General features: G+C 33.0%; 1 protein-coding gene across 1 annotated transcript in view; it reads right to left on the reverse strand.

Annotated features, from left to right (window-relative positions):
- LOC126884601 (peroxidase-like) overlaps positions 1-26,578 on the reverse strand; it is an 89,300-nt gene that overhangs the window by 27,563 nt on the left and 35,159 nt on the right. Inside the window, exons 4-5 of the mRNA XM_050650601.1 lie at positions 21,412-21,610; positions 3,256-3,607 (exon numbers count right to left, since the gene is read on the reverse strand). Of these exons, the coding sequence (XP_050506558.1) occupies positions 3,256-3,607; positions 21,412-21,610 (551 nt within the window). The remainder of the gene's footprint in view (positions 1-3,255; positions 3,608-21,411; positions 21,611-26,578) is intronic.

Genomic DNA, 26,578 nt, shown 5'->3' on the forward strand with positions numbered 1-26,578 from the left:
TTATGACAGGTGATAAATAGCAGTCTGATTTTTGCATGAGAGTTTAATCTCTGTTATATGGTTTTACTGGTTGGTGAGGAATTTACCTCCGCCCAAAAATAAGTGTCAGTCTTGTTCAATTTCACTACTTCAAGGAGTAAACACAACCCTAAACTTGAAAGTGTGTCAATGGAAAAATTTTTTATATCGATCTCTGAGACGGATGTTAGCTTTAACCCTTGTAAGGCAGTGCAGGGTGTAGCCGCACCCCAGACCTCGTTTTTCTCACCTATCTTTTTTAATAAATTTTTTTGACTTTTGTCCATTTTTTTATTCGTATTAAATTCAATTCTAAACGTATTTCACCCATTAAAGCATTTAAAACTCTTTGCGTTTACGCGCTTTTTTGAAAAAAAAAATGACTTTTGGGTGCAAATGATGAAAATTTCGTATCCTGAATTGGACGTTTTTGATGTTCTACCTGGAGCTAACAGAGCTACGGGACAAGGTCGGTGTTACTTATGTCAGAGAAAAAAGACCGAAAGTCCCGGCATAACTGTATTGTGTGTAAAAACTTTGTGTTGCCCATTCTGTGAAAAATTTCATGTGTTTGTCTTGCGATGATAATAATTTTTTTTTAAGAAGAAATGAGTAGTTTTTTGTAAAATTATGTTTCGTACTATAATAAATAAGTCCTAGTTATCATTCAAATTAATTTCCCCGACGTTTACATATGAAAAAATGGATATAGAGATGGGGTGCAAATGCACCCCGCACCGTTGTTTACGTAAGAATCTAAGCACTGCCTTACGAGGGATAACCCTAGAAGGACCAAGGAGGGTTAAAAAGTATCCACAACATTGCATTAAATCCAATTTTCTAAATACCTTTGATCCTAAAAATCGCAAATAATTAGTAGTTGTCGGCGTACTGCTGCCCTATTAGATGGCATAATTACCATTTATATAATTCAATTCATTTCCTCATACTTTTATAAAAACTGGACAGTGGACTATAAATAATCCCCGTGAATACCTTCAACACCATCCCAAAATGGAAAGGGACGATAGCATTCATGTGTCAAATTAGGTGTTTGTTCTTCCAGATTGTGTCATTAAGAGATCCCGCCGCTTTACTTGTTTTTAAGCTTTGTTGTCGTACTCCCTCTTCAACATCTCGGTAACTGGTTATATCTATTCCCAGATATCTAAACCTTGCTTCCTGCTTTATTATTTTCCCATCAGTTTCGATTTTACATCGTAGTGGGTATTTAAATGTTGTCATACATTTGTTTTTTTCTGATGATATTATCATATTGTATTTCTTGTCTGTTGTATTGAAGATGTGTGTTAATCTTTGGAGATGGTCTTCTGTCTCGTGCTGAAATTACTCGTAGTAAATTTATGTAAAAAAAAATAAAAATGATTAGCTTTCAAAAGCTAGTTTAAATAAAAAATAATACATTATGCATACTTTTATTTATTTATCAACATTGGCCGCTTGCTTATGACACTGTCGTTATTGACCGGTTATTGATGAAAGCTCTAATTTTAAGTTATTTTTTTTTTTAGAACATTGGCCAATAAGAGCTAATATTATTAAGGCCGGGCATTATTGCTAATAACCAGGGAAAATAGACATTGAGAAAAATTTTGAGATTTTTTTTTCAATTTGGAGAATATAATAATTGCATATAAGAACATAGTTTTTAATTCCACATAACTTTTCTTTATAACACATAACATTTTTTCATTCCACATAACATTTTTTGATATTGTGAAATTTTACTCCTTAGTAAAATTCATATTTTTTAACATACCTCGTATACTATTGATAAAATACGATATCTGATGATTGCATCTTAGGTTTTACACTATTGCCGAGCAAACCCAAATAGAAAAAGTTAAGACATACAAATATCTGGGAACCTGGGTTGATGACAAAAATGACCAAAGCAAAGAAATTAAAGTCCGAATTGAAACTGCAAGGCAAGCATTTATAAAAATGAAGACACTGCTTACAAACAAAGACCTTCAGTTGCCTCTCAGATTGAGGGCTCTAAGATGCTACATATTTTCTATATTGCTATACGGAATGGAAGCTTGGACATTGAAGAGACAACACATAAGAAGAATAGAAGCGTTCGAAATGTGGTGTTACAGAAGAATATTGAAAATTCAGTGGGTTCAAAGGATTACCAATGTTGAAGTGCTACGACGTTTAAATAAGGAGTTAGAAATTATGAAAAGTATAAAAACTAGAAAACTGGAATATTTGGGTCACATTACCAGAGGAGAAAAATATGAGTTGCTGAGAATTATTATGCAAGGAAGGATCCAAGGAAGAAGTGGCATAGGAAGAAGACGCATCTCCTGGCTGAGGAACCTTAGAGAATGGTTTAACTGTAGTTCATTACAACTATCCAGAGCAGCAGCCAACAAAGTGACCATAGCCATTATGATATCCAACCTCCGATAGGAGAGGGAACTTTAAGAATAAGAAGAGCATATAATATTTTTCAAAAAATTAATTATAAAAAACTTTTCCATATGGTTTCAACTTAGTGGGACATATTGCATGTCGTGTTTATGTGACATTTGACAAATCATATCTTGTTTAAAAATAGTCCTAGAATTTTTTACAATACACCATTATTATTACTATTTATTACTATTATGACATAGAAACTGAAAAAAAAAAAATTTATAATTTTATATTGGGTCCTAAAAATAATGAAAACGTTTTATTATAAAAATGCTCAAAAAAAATGTTCAAAAAAATGCCAATAAGTGGGAAAAAACAACCATTGTTTGTTCAAAATGCAAGTATGTATGCGGTAAGCACAGCAAAAAGTCAAAAATATTTCTGTATCCTACGATGATGCCAATTCCACTGAAGCCGAAGACTCCGGGTAAATTATAAATTCGTATCTTTTAACTATTTCATTAACGTCTAGGAATCATATAAAAGTGTTATTTTAAAATTATTTTAAATAAAGAAGCACGTTTTTGATTAATTTATGTGTGGACATTTATTGACCCTCCTTGGTCCGCGCTGTTTCTACTAAATGGTTGGTCCTGCGAGGGTTAATCTTCAGAAAACCTATGTTAGTTGTGAAAGGTTAAGTATGGTAAATGGCCGCCTTTGAACATTTTTCATATATAAGAAGGAAGCTTTTAAGGATCTTTAACTTGGAATTTCCGTTAAATTTTTTTGCAAATGACAGGTTTGGGAACTAGACTATTCAATTTTAAATGTACGTTCTTTGTTACTTACCCAAGTGTTCCAGTGATAAATGGGTGTAATACTCTAAACGCAGCTGTTGCAAACTCATTAAGAACATTCGGACTACAATATGGATCGTAATCGTTAATATACAAATAATAATAGCTTTCAAATGTCAACCCAGATTGATACATGTTCGATTTGCCCAAAATTTCTGGCAACATTTCGTTAAATGTGAACCACTGGTGCAGGGCGATAACAATTTTTCTGGCCTCTTGGAAAACTTTTTCATTATCCCAACACGGGTTCAATTTTTTTAGTTTTGTAGCTATATTGTTATGAGCCCTCACCCAGAGAATATGTTGAATGGTTATATCGGGGTTTTGATTCATTCTTTTATCACCTGAAAATAACAATTATGTAGAAAATTTCTAATCGCTGAATAAAATGGGTAAAATCATTAAAAAACGGTTATTCTCTCCTTTTTTCTCGAGTATATTTCATATATAACACTTCATTACTATAAAGTGAATTTAGGTCTGGCAGCTGTTATACTGATGTGTGTTGGCTCAAAACAAATCATAGAAAAGAAACAGCAGAAATCAAGAAATACGCATAACATTTTTTGGTTCTCTTAGCCAAGCCGCACACCAAAGAAACATGAAACGAAAAACATGAAACATGAAACGAAAAACATGTTTCATGAAACTAAAACACTGCTAAACAAATCTCAAAGTCCGCCTACGAATGAAACGAGTGTGATTTATGCTCATGACACATTTTTATTTTCGGAGAGTTTCTTAAATGGCCGGACGTATATATGTTTAGCAGTGGTTTATTTCCATGAAACGTAATTTACGTTTCATGTTTCTTTGATGTGTGGTCGGGCCAAGAGGCGTACAGTACAGTTAATAACAAGTGCTAATAACAAAACTTTAGAAAGTACCTCGATTCGAAGGCTACGTCCAGGTATCTGCATTTCTTCAAGACTTATATAGCAAAAGCATTACATAATTGGAAAAGAGAGTGCCATGGTAGGGGAATATAATATATTTTTTCTATTCTCATACTTATAATATATCAATTATGATGTCACTACCTGTATCATAATGAACTTCATTAGGATACAGATTTTCATTAAGATACAGATTTTTAACCAATAGAATCTCTATATGGCATTCGCGATAAAGGCTGTACACGCGCAGTGACCAATGGCGAGTCAAATACATACGCTTTGACAGTTCTCAATATGTAAACAAACCGTCAAACTGACAAACTACTGAATTTATTTGTGTTACAAAATTAATAAAATTGAATATATTTTTTGTTGTGAATGATCATAGAAAAAATAGTGTATACAACTTGCATTTAATTATCATTATGAAGCTCGAACTCTATACGAAACTCGCCGCATACGGCTCGTTTCGTTGCCCTCATACTCGCTTCATAATGACCATCATTAAATGCTCGTTGCATAATATACTAATATACTAGAACTAGAGTATGGAGATGACCAGGCCATAATAATAAAATTACGATACATGTAAATCAAAATGTAATTCCGTAAAAGTAGGAACTAATCATATATCAAAGTTTAGGTGAATACACAATGTATTCAAGAATGTATCTAAATCATATGATGAAGGGGATCATTGTTTAAATAATTAAAAAGGGGTCAACTTTGCACCGTATTTCCTTTTTTAACTGCTGAGGTAATTCACGTTTTTATGAAGGTTTTTCCGATTTGTTTCTGCATAGTTAAAGGATAAAGATAAAAAAGATCAAGGCAGGTTTAGTTTATATTTGATTCAGAGTTGGACCACCATCTCCATATAGCTATTTCAGCATCCTTATGCCTCATCAGTGAAGCTCAGAAGTCTTAACTCTGAAGGAAATACAAACAATTCTGCCAATTTAAGCAAACCATCGCAATGCCATGAACCCACCTCTGAGACGCAATTTAGCGACATCTCTCGTATTACGAGGAAAACAACGAAAAGCCCCAGATACAAAGTTTACTATATTTTGTGTGTGTGTGTGTGTGTGTGGAAAGATAATGGCATGGAATCAAGTCTATTTGCCACAGAAAGTTGTAAAAGGAATTTTCTTATAGTATAACTACAGAGATGTGGGTTATGCCGTTTTAAATTTGTATTTTATTTTCTTTAATAAAATTTACTAAAAGTTCCAAGGTGTTTTTATTGGCAGCTAACAAAATGTGTGTGAGATTTAATGGAAGAAAATATTTCATTTCTCTACATTTTAAACAATTAGAATAATTGAAATAAAAATACAATAAACACTATTTTAAATCTAAGACTTTTCGTTAATAAACTGCTTTCTGGCTGCATATCGTATCTCCGGATTTTACAATATATAATCACAAGAGACGACTAAAGTAGGAGAAAGCAAATAGAGGACGCTTAGGCCACGCATTTACCTTCCCTTCGTCAAGGAAAAGGACCGAAAGACAGTTTCTAAATACTCTGAGTAAAAATGAAAAAGATAAAAAAGATCAAGGCAGCTTTTGTTTATATTTGATTCAGAGTTGGACCACCATCTCCATATAGCTATTTCAGCATCCTTATGCCTCATCAGTGAAGCTCAGAAGTCTCAACTCTGAAGGAAATACAAACAATTCTGCTAAACATTCAGCCTTTGTATCTGGGGCTTTTCGTTGTTTTCCTCGTAATACGGGAGATGTCGCTAAGTTGCGTCTCAGAGGTGGGTTCATTGCATTGCGACGGTTTGCCTTAAATTGGCAGAATTGTTTGTATTTCCTTCAGAGTTGAGACTTCTGAGCTTCACTGATGAGGCATAAGGATGCTAAAATAGTTATATGGAGATGGTGGTCCAACTCTGAATCAAATATAAACAAAACCTGCCTTGATCTTTTTTATCTTTTTCATTTTTACTGTTTGAGTATTTAGAAACTGTCTTTCGGTCCTTTTCCTTGACGAAGGGAAGGTAAATGCGTGGCCTAAGCGTCCTCTATTTGCTTTCTCCTACTTTCGTCGTCTCTTGTGATTATATATTGTAAAATCCGGAGATAGGGATGTAACCAGAAAGCAGTTTATTAACGAAAAGTCTTAGATTTAAAGGATAAAGTTTTACCTAAGACTTACTTAATTAAAGGACCTCGCAGTACTCCTTTTGGAAAACTGGTCTCGGTTAAATTTAATGAAAGTTTGGTAAATAATACTTCTCGATTTGTAGATTAAAAAGTGCATGGGACCTGGGTCTGAATATTCACTATTCTCGAGCTACAGCATTCTGAAATTATTGGATTCGGGTGCTCGATTTACGTTAAGTGCACTAATTCACAGTCAAGTGAACGAAAATATTTATTATTGGAAGAAGAGAGACTACTCAGGCAACCAAGTGACGTCAATAACGTCGAGGAAAGGTCAGTGTTTGGTTGAATATATACACGTGTTTGAATATTACGTCGGGTAAACATCTTTTGTAGGTGATTATAAATACGTAAGATTAATGACGTTAAAATACCTTTAAAAACACGTTTTCATTTCAGACAGCCTAAGTCTGACGTGACGAAATTGGGAGGAGCATACTTGTCAAAAGCGTCAAAAGTTACAAAACAAAGGTTATGTTGTTATGTTTGAGTTTGTGTTTGTATTTTTGTATCATCGTTTCACTTTTGTTTGTCATTTGTGAACTTAATATACTTACCACAATGCAAAGTGATTATTTAATGGAATTATTATTGGAACCTCCAGATGTTGGAGAAAGTGAGAAAGGTAGGCGAAACATTTTTATTTAGTGTTTATTTTTCCCTAATATTTATCAATAATGATGAATTTTGCAAGCAATAACATTATTTCTTTTATTGTTTTAGATATTCATTGTAGCTGAAAATAATTGGACATTTAGATATTCCACCAATTACTATTATAATGCTATTATAGATATTTATACATATCTGGTGGAGTCTCACAGTTACACTACTTTAAACAGCAGATGAAAGGATACAAAAGCCTTCAGGCACATAAGAGCCTTTACAACAACTGGATTTGTTTTGTTACGAAATTTGTTAATGATTGCTCTATTATTGTTGGAAAGGTATGCCTTTATTTTATTTATTCACCATTAAGAAATATATGGATAACAGTATTAGTGTCTTTTGGATAAATTGGTTTTAAATATTAGATTTATTTACGTTTATATATCTGTATGAAACCAGACATACAGTCGAAAAAATGAAAGAATACCCATGAAACGTCACATCAATCACATATTTTGTATTTGCTGTTTTTTCCATAAATAACAAACGAGAGAGATAGTGTAGGAAACAGAGGTTGAACCTTGCAAAATAGACACAAGTTCGGTTTTATTTTTTTTCTGGCATATCAAGGGGTGCTTATTATCAGACTAACTTTTTCTGAAAAAATTTCGCCCCGGAACCCCCCTTTTCACCCCCTTTAAAGGGGTTAATTTATGGTTTTTGCAGAACGTAGCCCTTCCTGTACCTTTTACAAAAAATTTCTTTTATAGAAATATGAAGAGGACTATATTTTCTACGATTTATTTCCCACAGCATCTCTCTATCATCCACCGTTTAGCAAGGGTGGCGCCCCAAAGTTGACAAGTTTTTAAAAAAGATGTTTTTAGAAAAAATATATTTTTCGCTAACTGTAACGGAAATTAAAAAGAAATGCTACGGAGATTATTCACAAATATATGATTGATTTTTTCGTATAGGTTTCACTTAAGGGTAATTGCCCTTTTTTTAAATACAGGGTGTTACATTTTAAAAAACTCCTTTTTATACCATCTGAACCGTTTATGCTAGAGTAAAAAAACTTTCAGCGATTACCCATGTACTGGTGTTATTTACAAATTTGTATAATGCACCCCCATTTTTCCCCGGAACCACCCAAAAAAGAAGAAGAATCAATAAATAAAGTGATTTTCTTGGAATCCTTCACACACAATGCCCTTCATTAATATGCTTCATATATCATTTTGTGCAAGTTATTATTACCCGTGCATGGACACTAAAAAGCGATTTCCTAGTGCAACCCTTGTAGCCAAAAACAATAAATAAAATGGGGGGTTAAAATTTTTTTTTGTTTTTTGCTTTTTGATCCATATGGGCATATGCTTCATCAATAGTGCTTTTCAAAAATATATATGGTTATTGCAACATCCCTGCGCAAACCACCCCTATCCTTGAAAATATACTGCAGAAACTACCCCTATACCTTATCCAGCATGTTTTTACGATTTTCTCATTACCTATTCATTTTTTTTAAACAAAACTTATACAAGGTTAAAGACCACTATTTACTCTAAAAATTAGGTCCTATTCATTTTTTTCGTTTAAGCAATCGTTACGGCACAGTGGCGCCGTAAACCTCATATATGCTTTGACGGGCTCCAGTTTTTGTTTATTTTTTCGTCATCTGTTTGTTTTATTCATAAAGTACTTATGTAAAATAAAACAACACAGTGTAACCTACAAATCATGACCTATGCACATTTTACATTCTTTGCTCCCCAAAGCTACAGTGGTGGCCCAAAATAAATTTTTTCATATTTTCGCCACCTACACGCATTTTATTGCGTTAATGCTACCTTAATAGCACAATATTCACCCCTAAGTGGTCGCTAAGCAGTGGCGGATCCAGGGAGGGGTGATGGGGGCCATCACCCCCACCCCTCTCAAACCAAGTGATATTATATTTGAAGATTATAAAAATATTCATTTTTTTTATGGAACTACTTATATAATATTAATATTATTTTTATAAGAATGACTTTTTATGCTTTAGCGACAGTAGCGGATCCAGCATCGTTAAGAGGGGGGTACCGATTGGTTAAATTTCTATAAAAATAAATGAATATTTTTATAATCTTTGAATATAATATGACTTGGTTTGAGAGGGAAGGAAGTTTTCACCCCCATCACCCCTCCCTGGATCCGCCACTGCGTAGCGACCACCTAAGGGTAAATATTGTGCTGTTAAGGTAGCATTAATGCAATAAAATGCATGTAGGTGGCGAAAATATGCAAAAATTTATTTTGGGCCACCACTGTGGCTTTGGGGAGCAAAGAATGTAAAATGTGCATAAGTCATAATTTGTAGGTTACACTGTGTTGTTTTATTTTGCATAAGTACTTTATCAATAAAACGAACAGATGACGAAAAAAGAAACAAAAACTGGAGCCCGCCAAAGCATATATGAGGTTTACGGCGCCACTGTGCCGTAACCGTTGCTTATACGAAAAAATGAATAGGACATAATTTTTAGAGTAAAGAGTGGTCTTTAACCTTGTATAAGTTTTGTTTAAAAATAATACATAGGTAATGAGAAAATCGTAAAAACATGCTCGCCAAGGGATAGGGGTAGTTTCTGCAGTACATTTTCAAGGATAGGGGTGGTTTTCGCAGAGATGTTGCAATAACCATATATATTTTTGAAAAGCACTATTGATGAAGCATATGCCCATATGGATCAAAAAGCAAAAAACAAAAAAAAAATTTCAGCCCCCATTTTATTTATTTTTTTTTTTGCTTAAGGGGTTGCACTAGGAAATTGCTTTTGGTGTCCATGCATGGGTAATAATACCGTCCACAAAATGATGTATGAAGCATATTAATAAAGGGCATTGTGTATGAAGGATTCCAAGAAAATTAATTTATTTATTAATTCTTCTTTTTTTGGGGTGGTTCCGGGGAAAAAATGGGGGTGCATTATACAAATTTGTAAATAGCACCAGTACATGGGTAATCGCTGAAAGTCTTTTTACTCTAGCATAAACGGTTCAGATGGTATAAAAAGAGGTTTTTTAAAATGTAACACCCTGTAATTAAAAAAAGGGCAATTATCCTTAAGTAAAACCTATACCAAAAAATCAGTCAATTATTTGTGAATAATTGCCGTAGGATTTCTTCTTAATTTCCGTTACAGTTATGGAAAAATATATATTTTTTAAAAACATCTTTTTTAAAAACTTGTCAACTTTAGGGCACCACCCCCGCTAAACGGTGGACGATAGAGAGATGGTGTTGGAAATAAATCGTAGAAAATATAGTCCTCTTCATATTTCTATAAAAGAAATTTTTTGTAAAAGTTACAGGAAGGGCTACGTTCCGCAAAAACCACAAATTACCCCCTTTAAAGGGGTGAAAAGGGAGGTTCCGGGGCGAAATTTTTTCAGAAAAAGTTAGTCTTATAATAAGCACCCCTTGATATACCATAAAAAAAATAAAACCGGACTTGTGTCCATTTTGCAAGGTTCAACCTTTGTTTCCTACACTAAGATTGATTATTAATAATCTAAATAATATGTGACTGACATAGGCGTAACCAGGATGATCCTAAGGGGGGGGTTACAACTACCTGAAAGGGGGGGGTTACAACTACTGGAAGGTCTCTGAGGGCTATTGTGTTAAGCGTATAGAGCTCAAAGTACATCCCAATGGGGGGGGTTACAACCCCCAAAACCCCCCCCTGGTTACGCCTATGGTGACTGATGTGATCGTTCATGGGTATTCTTTAATTTTTCCGACTGTATTGTCGTCCTAATTTGTAAACTCCATATTTCTCTGAAAATGAGTTATTACTGCCATTTATTTGAAAAAATCCCTACTCGTTTAAAAAAGGATGCACGTGCATATTTTTACCAGTAGAATAAATAGTGACATCTTCGTATACACCGTATCTCCCTTGCGGCAAATTTAGTACGAAAAATATGTAACTCCTCAGTTTCTCATACCACACGACTGACCTCACTGTTTAGAAAGTGATATTTTCAAGAAAAAGTTGGTGGTAAATAATATTAAATACAGTCGAAAAAATGAAAGAATACCCATGAACGAACATATAAAACACGCTGTATTTTCCTGTCACCGTATCACAAAGAAAATTGTCCAGTGCAAGTACATGTAAAAATAAATTATTACATGTACTTTCGCTGGCCAATTTTTTGTGTGACACGGTGACAGGAAAATACAGCGTGTTTTATATGTTCGTTCATGGGTATTCTTTTATTTTTCCGACTGTACTCATTAAACAATATACAAATGTTAGTGATATGTGTATCTATAAAATATTCCATTTTAGCATCCTATCTTTTAAAATGGGAGATATGTAGTATTCACATTAGGCATATTTAGAGAAATAGTTTTTTGTGATTTTTGTAGTTTTTTGAAAATTTGGATAAATGGAGTTACGCAGTTTACAGATTAGGTAGACGACATGTAATTGCTATGATAGAAAAGAGAATAATAAACAGTCATGATTGTTTGTCCTAAAATTATATTATATGAATGTCTGATTTTAAAATATTCTCAATCATTGTAAAGAACGCAAATACTCAAATAAAAATAAATTTTTATAGTTGAAGCATTCCCACAAAGATAAAATATTTTTTTAGGTGAAGAATTCACAAAAAGCTAACGCTAAACCACTAGATGCTTGGGTGATAGCCAGTTCCAATAGCATAGCAAATGCACATTGTATGTGTATGGCCGGTAATAGTGAAGTTTGCAGCCATATTGCAGCAATCTTATTTGCAGCTGAGTATGCCCACAGCAAGACCGAAGACGAAGAACCCAATGCATGTACAGATGTTACAGTTATGTACATGGTTTGGAGATAGCAACATATGCATTCTCTGATGAAAAACTAATGAATTTTGAAAGTGTTCGGTCAGAGTGCTTGTTGCACTCTCTAAACGAACTGAAATATAAGACGGCTTTGGCTTCATGTTACAGCGATATGAAAATGGTTATTCATTTTTAGTTATAATGTAGTTCTTCATCACGAGTATTTATGTATTAGTCTTTTAAATGTGTATTATCAGATATCACATGCAAATGGTTTTTATCATTTTAATTTGGCCATTGCAGTTCCTTAATCAAAAAATATATTTTTCAGGTGTCTCCAGATCTTTTTGCATGCAAAAATATGTAATAATTATTTGGAATCAATTTGAGGATTATAAGAGTATGAAAAGATATGTGAGAACACAGACTATTATAGTTTTGTCCTATTTTTTATCATTCAATCGTTTTCCTTAAAATTTATAAATATAAAGCAGATAGTTTTCATTGAAATTCAATATATTGGGTCTTATTTGTATGTATTCATTTCGACTAAAGGTACGATTCTGACAACGACTGCAGACGTCAACTGCAAACATCAGTTGCAGTTGTCAGCATTACGGACGTTACTACTTTGCACTATTTATTTGTACGAGACTGATTCCGACATCTGACTTTGCTAATAATTATGCAAAATAATTATGTCTGTCATGGTAACAACTGTAACTGCCATCTGCAGTCGTTGTCTGAATCGTACCTTTAAAGTGTGTGGTATAAATATAATAATTATACAGGGTGTCCCGAAAATATTGGTCATAAATTATACCACAGATTTTGGGGTCAAAAATTGGTTGATTGAATATTACTTACCTATATACAATAGTGCACACAAAAAAAGTTACAGCCCTTTGAAGTTACAAAATGAAAATCGATTTTTTTTCATATATAGAAAACTCTTAGAGATTTTTTATTGAAAATAGACATGTGACATTCTTATCGCATCAACATCTTAAAAAAAAATTAAAGTGAAATTTGTGCACCCCATACAAATTTTATGGGGGTCGTGTTCCTTTAAACCCCCCAAACTTTTCTGTACGTTGCAACTAAATTATTATTGTGGCACCATTAGTTAAACTAAATGTTTTTAAAACTTTTTTGCCTCTTAGTACTTTTTCGATAAGCCAGTTTTTATCGAGATATTTTGAATATTTGTCGAATCCACCACATATTTGTATATGGTTAAATAAGATTATAGAGACTTGTTAATAATCTGAAAATTTATTTATAACTTACATTTTTAGGTATATTTTGAAAAAGAAGCCACATCTCGATAAAAGGTGACATCAAAAAAAGACTGAGGCAAAAAAGTTTTAAAAACACTGTGTTTAACTAATGGTATCACAATAATAGTTTAATTGGAACGTACACAAACATTCGGGGGGTTTAAAGGAACAAAACCCCCATAAAATTTGTATGTAAATATATTAAAAAAGAAGCCGCATCTCGATAAAATCTGGCTTATTGAAAAAATATTAAGAGACAAAAAAGTTTTAGAAATGTTGTGTTTAACTAATGGTGCCACAATAATGAATTAATTGGAACGTACACAAAAGTTTGGGGAGGTTTAAAGGAACAAAACCCCCATAAAATTTTTATGGGGTGGACAAATTTCACTATAATTTTGTTTTAAGATGTTACTACCATAAGAATGATACATGTGTATTGTCAATAGAAAATCTCTAACAGTTTTCGATATATTGAAAAAAATCGATTTTCATTTTGTAACTTCAAAGAGCTGTAACTTTTTTTATGAGCACATTTGTACTAAGGTAAGTTAGGTTAAATCGAACTATTTTTGACCCCAAAATGTGTGGTATAATTTATGACCAATCTTTTCGGGACACCCTGTATATATTACATAACTTTTTTTATTTTTTTTATAATGCTTTGGCTTAGCCAATTAGCCAGACTATTTGTTTTTGTATGGTATTACAATAACAATTAATTTAATCATCTAAGCCTACTTATAATCTAAATTTACAGTGTGTTATAATATTCATGGATACATTTTACATGGATACATTTTGTGTGATATGTTTACAATTATTTTTAATTTTATTACCTAAGCCTATTTAAAATTTAAATGTACATGACGTTACATATTTGTAAAGACATTTTAACGTCTGCTGATTATTTGAAAAAATAATTTTATTTAAATTAATAGGTAAAGGGCAATTTAGATCAACTAACTCTTCATACATTATTTTAATATTTTGTCTGTACTGTCCACACTCCAATATGAGGTGCTGTAGATCTCCAATTCCACCACAGGCGCAATATGGGTTATCACTGATACCTATGCTGTGTTTGTATGCTGGGTTATATATTATATTATATAACTATTATATTGCTTAAATGGTTTAAACTGAACCTGCACCCCACGTGGCAGTTGACGCCTTGCAAAGCCACGTGGCAGGTGCCGGTTTAAAGAATTACATTAAAATAACTCAACCGTGCACTTCGCCGTACGCTAGTTTACAGTGCGCCAATGTTTGTGAGAAGGGCGACTTTAGCGTTATAAATAAAAAATATAGAAGATACAGATTTAATTTTAGAAAATTCTTTATATAACATTTTTTTTGTAAAATTTCCTGAACTTTTCAATGGTCAAGTCAGTTTTTTTCTAAAATTTATATTTTCGGAGTTATTTAAAAAAACATCTAATTTCGCAGTTCATTTGCTTAATAAAAAATGAAGCACTCACTTCTCGAGTAGAACTTTTTGATATGTTGTTTATTAAACATTTCTTTGAAATTACAAAAAGTTTGAAAAATTTTGTTTGATTTTTCCGAAGTGAAAATCTATATGCACTCCCCTATAAATTGGGAATTAGGTATCCTATATTTTGACGTTTTGATTTCTTGTCAAAACGAGAGACGTTTTCGATGATTTGCTTGTTTCTCTCGATAACAGGGCTGATTTTGATTCTTCTCGAAGGACCACAATGATTATGATTTATAATTAGACTTTTGCTGTGTACTTTCGATTGCAAATTAATATTTGGAGTGAAAATTTCGTAGAGCAATAAAAAAATACGTCTGTATCTCCTTACAACTTTTAATAAACTCGTTGCCAAGCGTCGTCTTGGACAATGTTTTTAAAGCTAAGCTAGGGTCTAAACAATTTTCGATATTGTGAAATATCAAGGTACTTATTTTACCCATTTCGAAATTCATATTTATTGACACACCTTGTATAAAATTAATTAAACTTGATATCTGATAGTTTTATCTTAAATTCTATACGATGCAAGTCATTTTATAATGAATAGATTTTTTTCGCAAAACTGATAATAAAAAAGATTATTAATAGGTTCCAAGTTATGCAGACATACTGTATAAGAGCTCAAAAAATTTTTTTTAACATTTATTATTTTTAAACTTGATACTAAATGTATTTTAGTTAAGTTGTGCAGAAAAAAGTTTTGATGACTTTGTACAAACATTTTTTTAACTGATATTTTTTGGTTTTTGTATAATATTTTTTTATCTTTTTTAATTGTCTCAAAAAAGAAGTTGTTTATTTCATGTCTAAAGTAAAAAGTGTGATGCATTTCAAAGATTTCATCTCAAGCTTTAAAAAAAAACCCATAAAATTGTGATATACGTGTTCAAACTTGTGTAATACTCTCTAAAAGTGGTAGTAATTCTGTAAAACTACGAACTTTTTCAAAAATTATATTTTCGACGTCGTATCATTTGAATTAAATTTTGAGATTTTTTTTTAAATAAAACATCATTTAGTAATATGTTTGAAAGGAAAGTTGTGCAAATTTGAGAGTTATATAAGTAAAATTGTATTAGTTCTTCTTCTTCTTCAAATGCAAATCCACTAATGGATGTTGGCGAGCACATTTTCCATTAACTCTCTGTTTCTTGCAATGTGGATCAGTGATTGTATGTCGGTAATCCCTGTCCATTGCCTTATGTTTCGGAGCCAGGACATTTTCTTGCGTCCTATTCCTCTCTTGCCTTCAATTTTACCGTGGATTATAAGTTGAAGGAACTGGTATTTTTCGTTTCGCATGATATGACCCAAATACGCCGTTTTTCTTTTCTTGATGTTTTCGAAAAGCTGACGTTCTTGGTTGATTCTTTTAAGGACATCCACATTTGTGACTTTCGCCGTCCATGGTATCTTTAGGATACGGCGATATAGCCACATTTCAAAGGCTTCTAATCTGTTTATATCCCTCGTTTTGAGTGTCCAGCCCTCTATGCCATATAGCAGCACCGACCACACGTAGCATTTAGTAAACCTTAGTCTCAGTGTAAGGTCGAACTCTGAGCAGCTCAGTACCTTCCTGAATTTTACGAAAGCTTGTCGAGCTTGCTCAATGCGACATTTTACTTCCCTGTCCGATGCCCAGTCTTCAAAAAGCCACGTTCCTAGGTATTTGAATTTGCTCACTCTCTCAATGGACTTAGTATTCAGTGTTATGGTGGAGTTTTCAAATGCATCCACGTTTCTGGAGATGATCATGAATTTGGTCTTTTTGGTATTAATCTCTAATCCCATTCGCTTATTGTATTCTGCGATTATAGTGACAAGTTGTTGAAGATCTGCTATGTTGTCGCAAATTAAGACAGCATCATCAGCATATCGTATGTTGTTTATTAATACTCCATTCACTTTGATTCCCATCTCTGCATCTTCCAAAGACTCTTGAAATATGGCTTCCGAATAAATGTTAAATAAAAGAGGGGAAAGCACACATCCCTGCCGAACACCCCTTCTTATATGTATGGATTTGGATATAGAATTGTCTATTTTTAATTGTACTGCCTGATACCAGTACAAGTTTTCAATGCATCTTATGTCTTTTTGGTCTATATCAAGCTTCTTGAGCATCTGCATTAACTTGTGATGTTGGACACGATCAAACGCTTTCTCGTAGTCTAGAAAACACAGGAATACGTCCTTCCTCTGATCGTAACAATTTTGGACCAACACCTGTGTTGCTACTATTGCTTCTCTTGTTCCCAAACCTTGCCTAACCCAAACTGAGAATCACTGATGTCCCATTCACATTTTTTGTATAATCTTTGATGTAGTATTTTTAAGAATATTTTTAAAGTGTGACTCATCAGGCTAATGAGTCTGTGATCCTCACATCTTTTTGCATTGACTTTTTTGGGTAGGAGAATAAATGTAGAGAGCAACCACTGCTGAGGATAGCAACCAGTTTCATAAATAAAATTAAATATTTTATGTAGTGCTGAAATTCCCCTTTCATCTAGTAGTTTGAGTATTTCTGAAGGGATTTCATCAGGTCCAGTTTTTTTTTTCATTGTATTAGTTACACATTTTTAAACAAAATCCATAAGGAAAAATTTCCTGTAGCTGGCTGTATAACTGTATACCATTAATTACAAAAATTGAAGAAAAAGATCGTCTGTGTAAAAGGTATATTTATTTAAACCCCAATAAAGGGCTACAGTAAAAAACAGAACGTTTTCGTTCTAAAGAGAGCATCATCAGTGTTCTAAGCCTGAAATAAATATAACCATAATAAGTGAGAACAAGAGTAAAAAATTTAAAGGATGACCAAGAAAAAAAATTAGGTTATACTCACAAGCTCTAAATGCTAAGTCACCAAAAATACATGGGTTAAAACCATTAAAATGCCGACCAAAAGTCTTACATTGGCGTGTTATATATTAAACCCTGGAGATTGGTGAAATTTAAACAAGAAATACCTCAAAGCATCATATTCAGGGTGTCCAGAAACTCTACCGACAAACGAAGACAGGAGATTCTTCAGATAATTTTAAGATAATTTAACCCAACTCACTTAGTCCAAAAATGCTTCCTAAGGGAGCTAGAGCTCTTTGAAGATGGCGTCTTGTAATTAGTTTTTCTTAAATACCTCCAGAATGCTTCTATTTAGAAAAACAAAAATTGGTACGCGTATTTACCTTCAAGATATAAATCTAATCCATCTGTTTCAAATTTCTAGTACCGATCATAGGCGTCCGTTTTAGGTAGGGCAACAGTTATTTTATCGCATAACTTTTTATCTTTAACTTTTATGCATTTCTGACACTGGATTATTAAATTGTCAAGTATTCTAGTACTAAACGGTACTCTTGTTTTAAATCGGTAGGACACACCGTTTTCTAGAAAAATCGATTTGAAAATTTTTGGCTTTATGAATTAAAAAAAAAAATTCAAAAAAAAACTGTTTAGAAAGACGAAAACTGGTACATTTATTTATATTCCAGAGATAAATAGATTTCATTAACTGCGAATTTCTAGTACCGGTCATAGGCGTCCGTTTTGGGTAGGTCAACTGTTATTTTATAGCATACTTTTCTTGTCTTGAATTTTTGAGCATTTTTGACATTAGATTATTAAATTATGAGGTATTCGAGTACTAAAAATTAACTCTTACTTTATGTTGGCAAAAAACTTCGTTTTTTGTTGAAAAGTTCTTTAATTTTTTTTCAAATTCCAAAAACAAAAAACTTTCAAATCCATTTTTCTAGAAAACAGAGTGTCCTACCGACTTAAAACAGGAGTACCTTTTAGTACTAGATTACCTCACAATTTAATAATCCAGTGTCAGAAATGCATAAAAGTTAAGGACAAAAAAGCTACGCGATAAAATACCCGTTGCTCTACCCAAAATGGACGCCTATGACCGGTACTAGAAATTTGCAATTGATGGAATTGATTCATCTCTCAAACGTAAATATGCATACCAATTTTCGTTTTTCTAAATAGAAACGTTCTAGAGGTATTTAAGAAAAACTAATTTCATGACGCCATTTTCAAAGAGCTCTAGCTCCCTTAAGAAGCATTTTCGGACTAGATGAGTTGGGCTGAATTATCTTAAAATTATCTAAGGGATCTCCTGTCGTCGTTTGTCGGTAGAGTTTCTGGACACCCTGTATATACCGCGAGCATGTGGGTGGTTGATTTGATTTCTCTGTCTTCATAAAGAGAAAGGTAAAAGCCAACTGATAACAGGTGTGACAGGTGTGAAAGCGTTTCTAACTGATAACAGCACGAGACAGACGGTGTAATATGAAGTTTTGTGAACTGATATGTATTTAGGTACACTAGCCACTAGTTACTCCTAATCAGTGTTGAGTAACCCTTACATACCCCATAAACTTTACTATAGTATGAATTTCAGTTACATTAATTCATCCTCCATATCAATATTAAAATATCAGCCATACAGAGCTTCATGCCTCATAGTTTTACCACTAGTCATACCTATGTTGACTTTCTCATTTCATTCAGTTAGATACATCAATCACCTTTGTGCTGAATGTCAAATAACTACATACTCATAAGAATATAAACTTGAACCTAGACATTGCCCATCATGTTTAATAGTTTAAAAAAAATTACTTATTTTCTCTGCCCTAAATGCATTTGATCATATGGACAAATTATTCTTTTTGAACTGTTAAAACAAAGCAAGATCTTTATTGTTTTATTTTAAAATACACCTCATGTATGGTTGGTTGCCTATCTGTAGTAATTCACTTATTAAACCCCGCTGACAATTGGTTTTAAATAACGTTATTTTCACCACGTATATTATTCTTGTTAGCTAAATAGTGAATACTTGTAATCCCAGCACACGGTGTTTGTTGTTATTATTGAATTTTACCACAAATAAAAAAATTTTAAAATTATCGGCTAGTGTACCTAACTACATATCAGTTCACAAAACTTCATATTACACCGTCTGTCTCGTGCTGTCATCAGTCAGAAACGATTTCACACCTGTCACCTGTAATCAGTTGGCTTTCACCTTTCTCGTTGTCACAGCACACCCCCACATAGCAATGCAAGTTCCGTGTTAACGAGTGAAACGACGATTGTCGCATCAGCCAGTGCTCGGGAGCGTAAATATATGCCATATGGCGGTAAATTCAAAAGACCTGTAAAATTAACTGGGATTGAGAACTCATTTTAATTTAAAGGGTAATCAATATAACCTTAAAATATCAAAAGAAAACAAAATCCTTATCCTATACGATAATATTTGTATGGTTGATTGATAAAAATATACCTGCATGTATTTATCAATCAACGTTTATAATTCGTATACTATTTGGATTTTCTTGTGTTATTTTGAGGTTACATTTATTTTCCATTACATTAAAATGCCAAAGTGGTTAAAAAATTAAAGAAAAAACAAAGAATACAATCTTTATTTATAAAAATGTTTATATGTATGTTCATAAAATATGTTTGTTATCAATTATCAATGTAAAAACTTAAAACACAACTACCTTATTACACATAATATATATTTACACAATATTATTTACCTATTCATCAGTTTATACCACACCAAAATTGTACATATACATTTGGAATAAAACACAACTGCTGTAATTCACTTTACACTTTTTGCTGTTGTATGCACTATTTAAACGCTATTTATTAAAAAATAAAACAAATAAATATGGCGTCGTATTTTTCTCAAGGAAATGAAAAATGAAAGCACAACGAAACGAAAGTGACAGTGGTGACAGAACGAGCGAACGAACAACGTGCAGAAATCTGCAGAAATGAGACTAGTATCTCCATCCTGTGCCAGGGAGCGAACTAGCAAACGTGTGTTGACCTTGAATATCCCTGTTACATTGCTATGTGGGGTTCTGCTGTGCTCTTTGTGAAGACAGAATCAACTCAACCACCCACATGCTCGCGGTATAGTCATATTATGATGCTTTGAGGTATATCTTGTTTAAATTTCACCCATCGCCAGGGTTTAATATATAACACGCCAATGTAAGACTTTTGGTCGGCATTTTAAGGGTTTTAACCCATGTATTTTTGGTGGCTTAGCATGTAGAGCTTGTGAGTATAACCTAATTTTTTATCTTGGTCAACCTTTAAATGTTTTACTCTTGTCTTCACTAATTATGGTTATACTTATTTTAGGCTTAGAACACTGCTCTCTTTAGAGCGAAAACGTTCTGTTTTTTTAATGTAGCCCGTTATTGGGGCTTAAATAAATATACCTTTTACACAGAAGATATTTTTCTTCAATTTTTATTTTTCAACAGCATTCATGTAAGTGTCTTTTTCCGCCCACACCATACTTATGCCCATATATTTTATTTCTTTTCATTATAACTATAAAATAGCCCTGTTATTCTTCTTTTATTTCGGATTTGTAAAATTTAATTTGATCAATAATAAAATTATTTAAAGCATTATAGTAAAATTACTTAACCGTGAGCTTCGCCGAACGCTAGTATACAGTGCGCCAATGTTTGTGAAAAGGGTGACTTCTCACAATAGCGTTATAAATAAAAAATTATAGAAACTATGGATTTAGTTTTACAAAAATCTTTATATAAGGTTTTTTGTGTAAAATTTTCTAGATTTCTCATTGGTCAAGTAAGTTTTTTCTAAAATTTATGTTCTCGTATAGTAGGTATTTAAAAAATAACTAATTTCGCAGTTAATTTGTTTAATAAAAAATTAAGCACCCACTTATGGAGTAGAACTTTTTGATGTGTTGTTTACTAAACATTTCGTAATGAAATTACAAAAAGTTCCATCTTGTTTGATTTTTTAAACCCCTATTTATTTAACTTACCTCCTCTAAAGCATACTTCCTGGACGTTGCTAGGGATTAAAGGACAAGTACTTTTGGTCGGATCATTGGGCGGATAATCTTTTCCATTAAATACTTCAGTTGCTAACAAATAATGGTTGGGTACTCTTAAAGAAGCACTTACTGCTAAGGTGTTTCCATATACAATGTCTAGATCTAAGAAAGCGGTGGTTGTCGTTATCTGTAATATTAATGTTATTAATTTATTAATTCATGAGCTAATAATGTTTAGACTGGATAGCCTATCTGAATTTTTATTTATTTTTTTCCACCAAAAATAGTTAGTGTTAAGTGTAAATCGAGAATATACAAAGCTGATATAAGGCCTTTAAATGACATATACACTAGGGTGTATCGAAACAAGCAAAAAAAAATTTTTTGGGGGATGGCAAAGTAATACCTCACAAAAGTTGCCTAATCCACTGTATAGTATTTTGGTAAAATTTGGTCGAAATTGGAAAATATCTGCTGCCTCCCCACGACAATAATTAAAAATTTTTAGAAAATAATAACAGACGAAAAAAAATTTTATTTTGAAACGATAATTTAATACTTCACAAAAGTTACCTAACACACTATTTAATATTGTAGTAAAATTTGGTTGAAATAAGAAAATATTTTCTGGCCCCCACGGCAACTAAAAATTAGAAAAAGTGCATTATCAAAAGGCGAATTTCTTTTGTAAGGGGAATGTAATGCCTCATAAAATTTATTTGAATAAATAAATTCGGTTTAACTGGAAAATATTTTCTGGTTCCACAAGGCAATTAAAACTTTTACTTAAGAGAAGTATGTTCCAACATTCTGTTTATCACAAAATAGCCTAGCTTTCTGTCTCCCTGAGGTCACCGATTTTTTTTTAATATTAAAATAAATATAAAGCAAAATAAAAATTTACTATAATTTGAAAATGGTGTACCTATTATATAAATATTACAAAAATTATGGTAAAAACATTCTATTTGAAGATGTCTTCTGATTTAGTATTAAAGTGAGGCAGAGTGTTTCTGGAATCAATTCGCGTTTTTATAAAAACGACCCCTCCAATACGCTCCAAAAACTGCTAGGGAAGCTTGTGTCACAAGCTTGACACATTGTTTGTGGCAATGATATTTTTCAAACTCAATGTTAAAAGGGTCTAAGTTAGGATTCTTAATAATATCTCGCAGATTGTCACTCGAAAATCTAGAGAAGATAGGTGGTTCTGTGACGTGATATTCTTGCCAGTTAATTAACTCGGTAATTATAAAGTAATCGTTTGCATCAAAATTTTTATAGGAGAAAGTTTCAAGATCTTCACGTTTTTTGATTTGGGTACTGGCAAACTTCTTTTGATATCTAAGGGTTAGATCATTGGAATGTCACAGACGTACAAACCACTGAAGCGGTTTTTTAAGATGTTCTTGTAACAGTCGTATTACATCACCCTTAACGCCAGTATTTGCGACTGTCCCGTCACATCTAGTAGCTGGATTTGATACTTTCTGATGTACCGCACAGCGGAGACACATATCCGAAATATTTAGAACCGTGGCTCATGCATAAGTGTTATGTCGTGTTCTTCCACGATCGATTGATGATAAAACTTTATACCGTTTTTTATTTGCCCTACAGTTTTGTGTTTGCATCGGTACCTTTCTTCTTTTACCGTTTTTATCTCTGAGTATGTTTTTCCCTATCAATCGAGATTATCACCATTTTTCTGGGACCTCTTTGATTTAATAGAAATTCGCGATCATCCAGAGGCAGTTTTTGAGATTTGCTATAAAGACAATTCATTTCCTTGATTTGTCGCTTGTACCTGAACGTGTGAAGGTCGTTCTGTACTCTGTGAATCGTTATTTTAATTTTAAAGTGGATATTTGGATTTTGAATTGACTAATTTTTGGACATTTAAATGTAAAGGTGTAGTGCTTTGGAAGCCGATATTTACTACCGTCTGCGAGTAGGCGAAGGGTAGATATTATTTAAAATTTTACTACAATTGTTGCATCGAACTGTTTATTTTGTTTATCTCTGAACTTTTTTGTGATCATTAGTGAAACATTAATACCTTTCAAATCACCTCTCGCTTAACGACAATTTTATAGGCAACCAGTAATACGCCATGGTGTGTTGTTGGTATCTGGATACTGGTCAATAATTACAATAATCATGGATAATCCTGAATCTGTTGCTTTTGACTACAAGGGCAACAAAATTGAGCAAAGTACTTCAAATGTAACAAAATCCGCAATGTCAACAAATAACGAAGAAAATAATACATCTACAGCTTCTTATCTTGCCGCAGCTAAAGCAAAACCGAAACCTGTTTATCCAAAATGAGAGCAAGCAGTTATCATACATTTTCATCCTAATCTTGTGCTACTAGACTACGTTAAATCAATCGGAAACATCGTTAGTCCCAAAAATGTTTGTTTTGCATCGAAAATCTCAAACAATCGAGTGTGTATCTACTTATCAAGAACCGACCTTGTAGATCAGCTTATATTGGAGCATCCCACAGTAACTGTAAATTCCGTTGAGCTGAGTATAAGAAGACTAATTTCTCCAGCTAAGAGAGTATTAATATCAAATGTCGATCCATCCTTACCTAATGAGGTCATAGAACGTGCATTGAAAGATTTCGGACTACAAATGGTATCTCCTATATCACTATTGGAAGCAGGTATCTCAGGGGATGAGTATGCGCATATTTTGAGTTTTAGGCGACAAGTCTACGTTACTCCAGCTACTGAGAACTACGAGCTTCAAACGTCACTTCTAAGACAACATGAGCATAACACACACAGAATATTCCTGTCTACGGATTGCATGGAATGTTTTCTTTGTAAACAGCCTGGACACACAGCAAACAAACGTTCTAACACAAACACACAAACAAATACAAATATTCCTTCAGTTTCCACGGCGAATACAAGAACAAACGAAACACCTTCTTCACCTGTACCTGGAATGAAGAGAGCCTTCTCAAGTTCAGTAGATTCCAACGCAATCAACCTGACAGAAACAAAAGAAGAAATTTCATCTGTAATGCCTCCTCCTGACCAAGAAGCAAACAAGAAACCAACGAAACAACCTAGGAAGAAGTTAAAAAAAGATTCAACTGACAGTTCAAAAATCACTGATGCCTCAAAAGAAGAAATAAAAGATTGCTTTAGTAAGTCATCACACTCTTTTTCTATTTCTGTAGACAATTTCATTAGTTTCCTTGAAAATAGCTACGGTAGTAGCAATCCACTATCTGAAGCACAACAGTTTACACATGACATCAAATCTTTACTCTCTGACATATATAATGTTTATCCTTCTCTAACAGATAGGTCACTAAAGTATATATTTACAAGATTATCAAAAAAACTTAAACAAGCTTTTCAGTCTGACACAGCAGATACGGTGAGTTTAAATTTCCTCTCATCACTGGATCCCAAGGATGAAGAATATTTCTCAGATACCTCCCAACTCTCCGAAAAATCCACATTTTAGTAAAATTCAATCTAATTCAATGGAACTGTGATGGGCTTTACCCCAGACTTGAACACATCCAAAAGTTAATCCTTGATACTACTGCCGACATATTGTGTTTACAAGAAACAAATTTCAAATCTGATCACAAAAGACTTCTAAAGGGTTTTGTAGGCTACCATTTCTTGAGAACTGACTATGTTAGGGCTAGCGGTGGAACATCCGTCTTCGTATCAAATGATCTCTACTCCACACATCTTCCAATTTGCACAAACCTAGAAGCTATCGCCGTTAACATCTGGTGCCCAAATAAAATTACAGTTTGTAGCATCTATATTCGTCCAAATTATAGCCTATCTGAAGCTGATCTAGTGGACCTCATATACCAACTTCCTTCATATTTTCTTCTTGTTGAAGATTTCAATGCCCACAATACAATGTGGGGTTCTGAAAGAACCTTCGGCCGAGGAAAGACTGTCGAAAATGTTTTGAATATTACTGACACTTGTATGATGAAGGGCCATTCAAAAACCCATTTTAATATTGCTACTGGCACATTCTGCTCTATAGATTTAAGTTTACGTCATCCAAGAATATATCCTAGTCTTATATGGAAAGCTGTTGACGATCTTTATGATAGTAATCATTTCCCTATTTTGATATCTGAAAAATTAGAAAAACATTTCGACACCTTTAAAAAATGGAACATTTCTAATGCCAACTGGGATAGCTTTCGGATATATACTGAAAGAAAACTAAAGCAGCTTGAATTATCAGAACATGCCGATAAAAATATTGCCGCTTTCAATAACTGTATAATCTCTGCTGCTGAAGTAAATATTGGACAAACACCAATCTCTTTAACTCATAAAGCACCACCTTGTTGGAACGAACAATGTTCTCTGGCTATACAACAAAGTAAGGCAGTATTAAATAAATATCGTCGAGATAGCACTAAAGAGATCTCATCAACTTAAAAAAACTGAGAGCTAAATCTAAGTATGTAATTAACCTTCGGATGACCAAGCGGGGGAAATTGTTACCCCAGCGTAAGTTTTTCTTTAATAAATTCAAAAGTATTTTTAATTTTTAACTCATTATTTTTTTATTTGACCTTAATATCATTCTAGATATCCTCATATTTTGAAATAAAAAAAATTCCCTATATTTTACGAATAAAAAATATATTCTGAAGTTGATGTTTAGTAAAATAGCGTCTATTATATGTAATTACAAGTATTTTTACGGTAATGACGTCGACTTTGCAAAGTAACAAGACACGTTGTGACTGGCTGAATGACATAAAGTCCAGGCCAAAAAAAATTGAAAATTAAAAATTAAAAAAAAAACTTTGTTTTATTAATTGTCATTTCTGACGTTTTTGACCTGGGGTCATTTTTCCCCCCTTGGTCATCCGTGTAACAAAAAAAGGTTGGTCATCGGAAGGTTAAACAAAGCAAAAAAGACTTCTGGAAAAACCACATCTCATCCATCAATACTGACACTCCTTCAAGCCAAATTTGGAAGAAAATTAAACACAGGTCAGAAAAGAAAACATATTCAAGAATTTCTGCCATACTCACTCAAAATAGCACAGTCACTGACAGTCAACAAATTGCTAACATTTTGGGTGAAAATTTTCATAAGAAAACAACAAACGCACATACTTCAAATTTTCGGCCTC

This window comes from Diabrotica virgifera, chromosome 1 (assembly GCF_917563875.1).
Source record: "Diabrotica virgifera virgifera chromosome 1, PGI_DIABVI_V3a".
Taxonomy (NCBI): Eukaryota; Metazoa; Arthropoda; class Insecta; order Coleoptera; family Chrysomelidae; genus Diabrotica; species Diabrotica virgifera.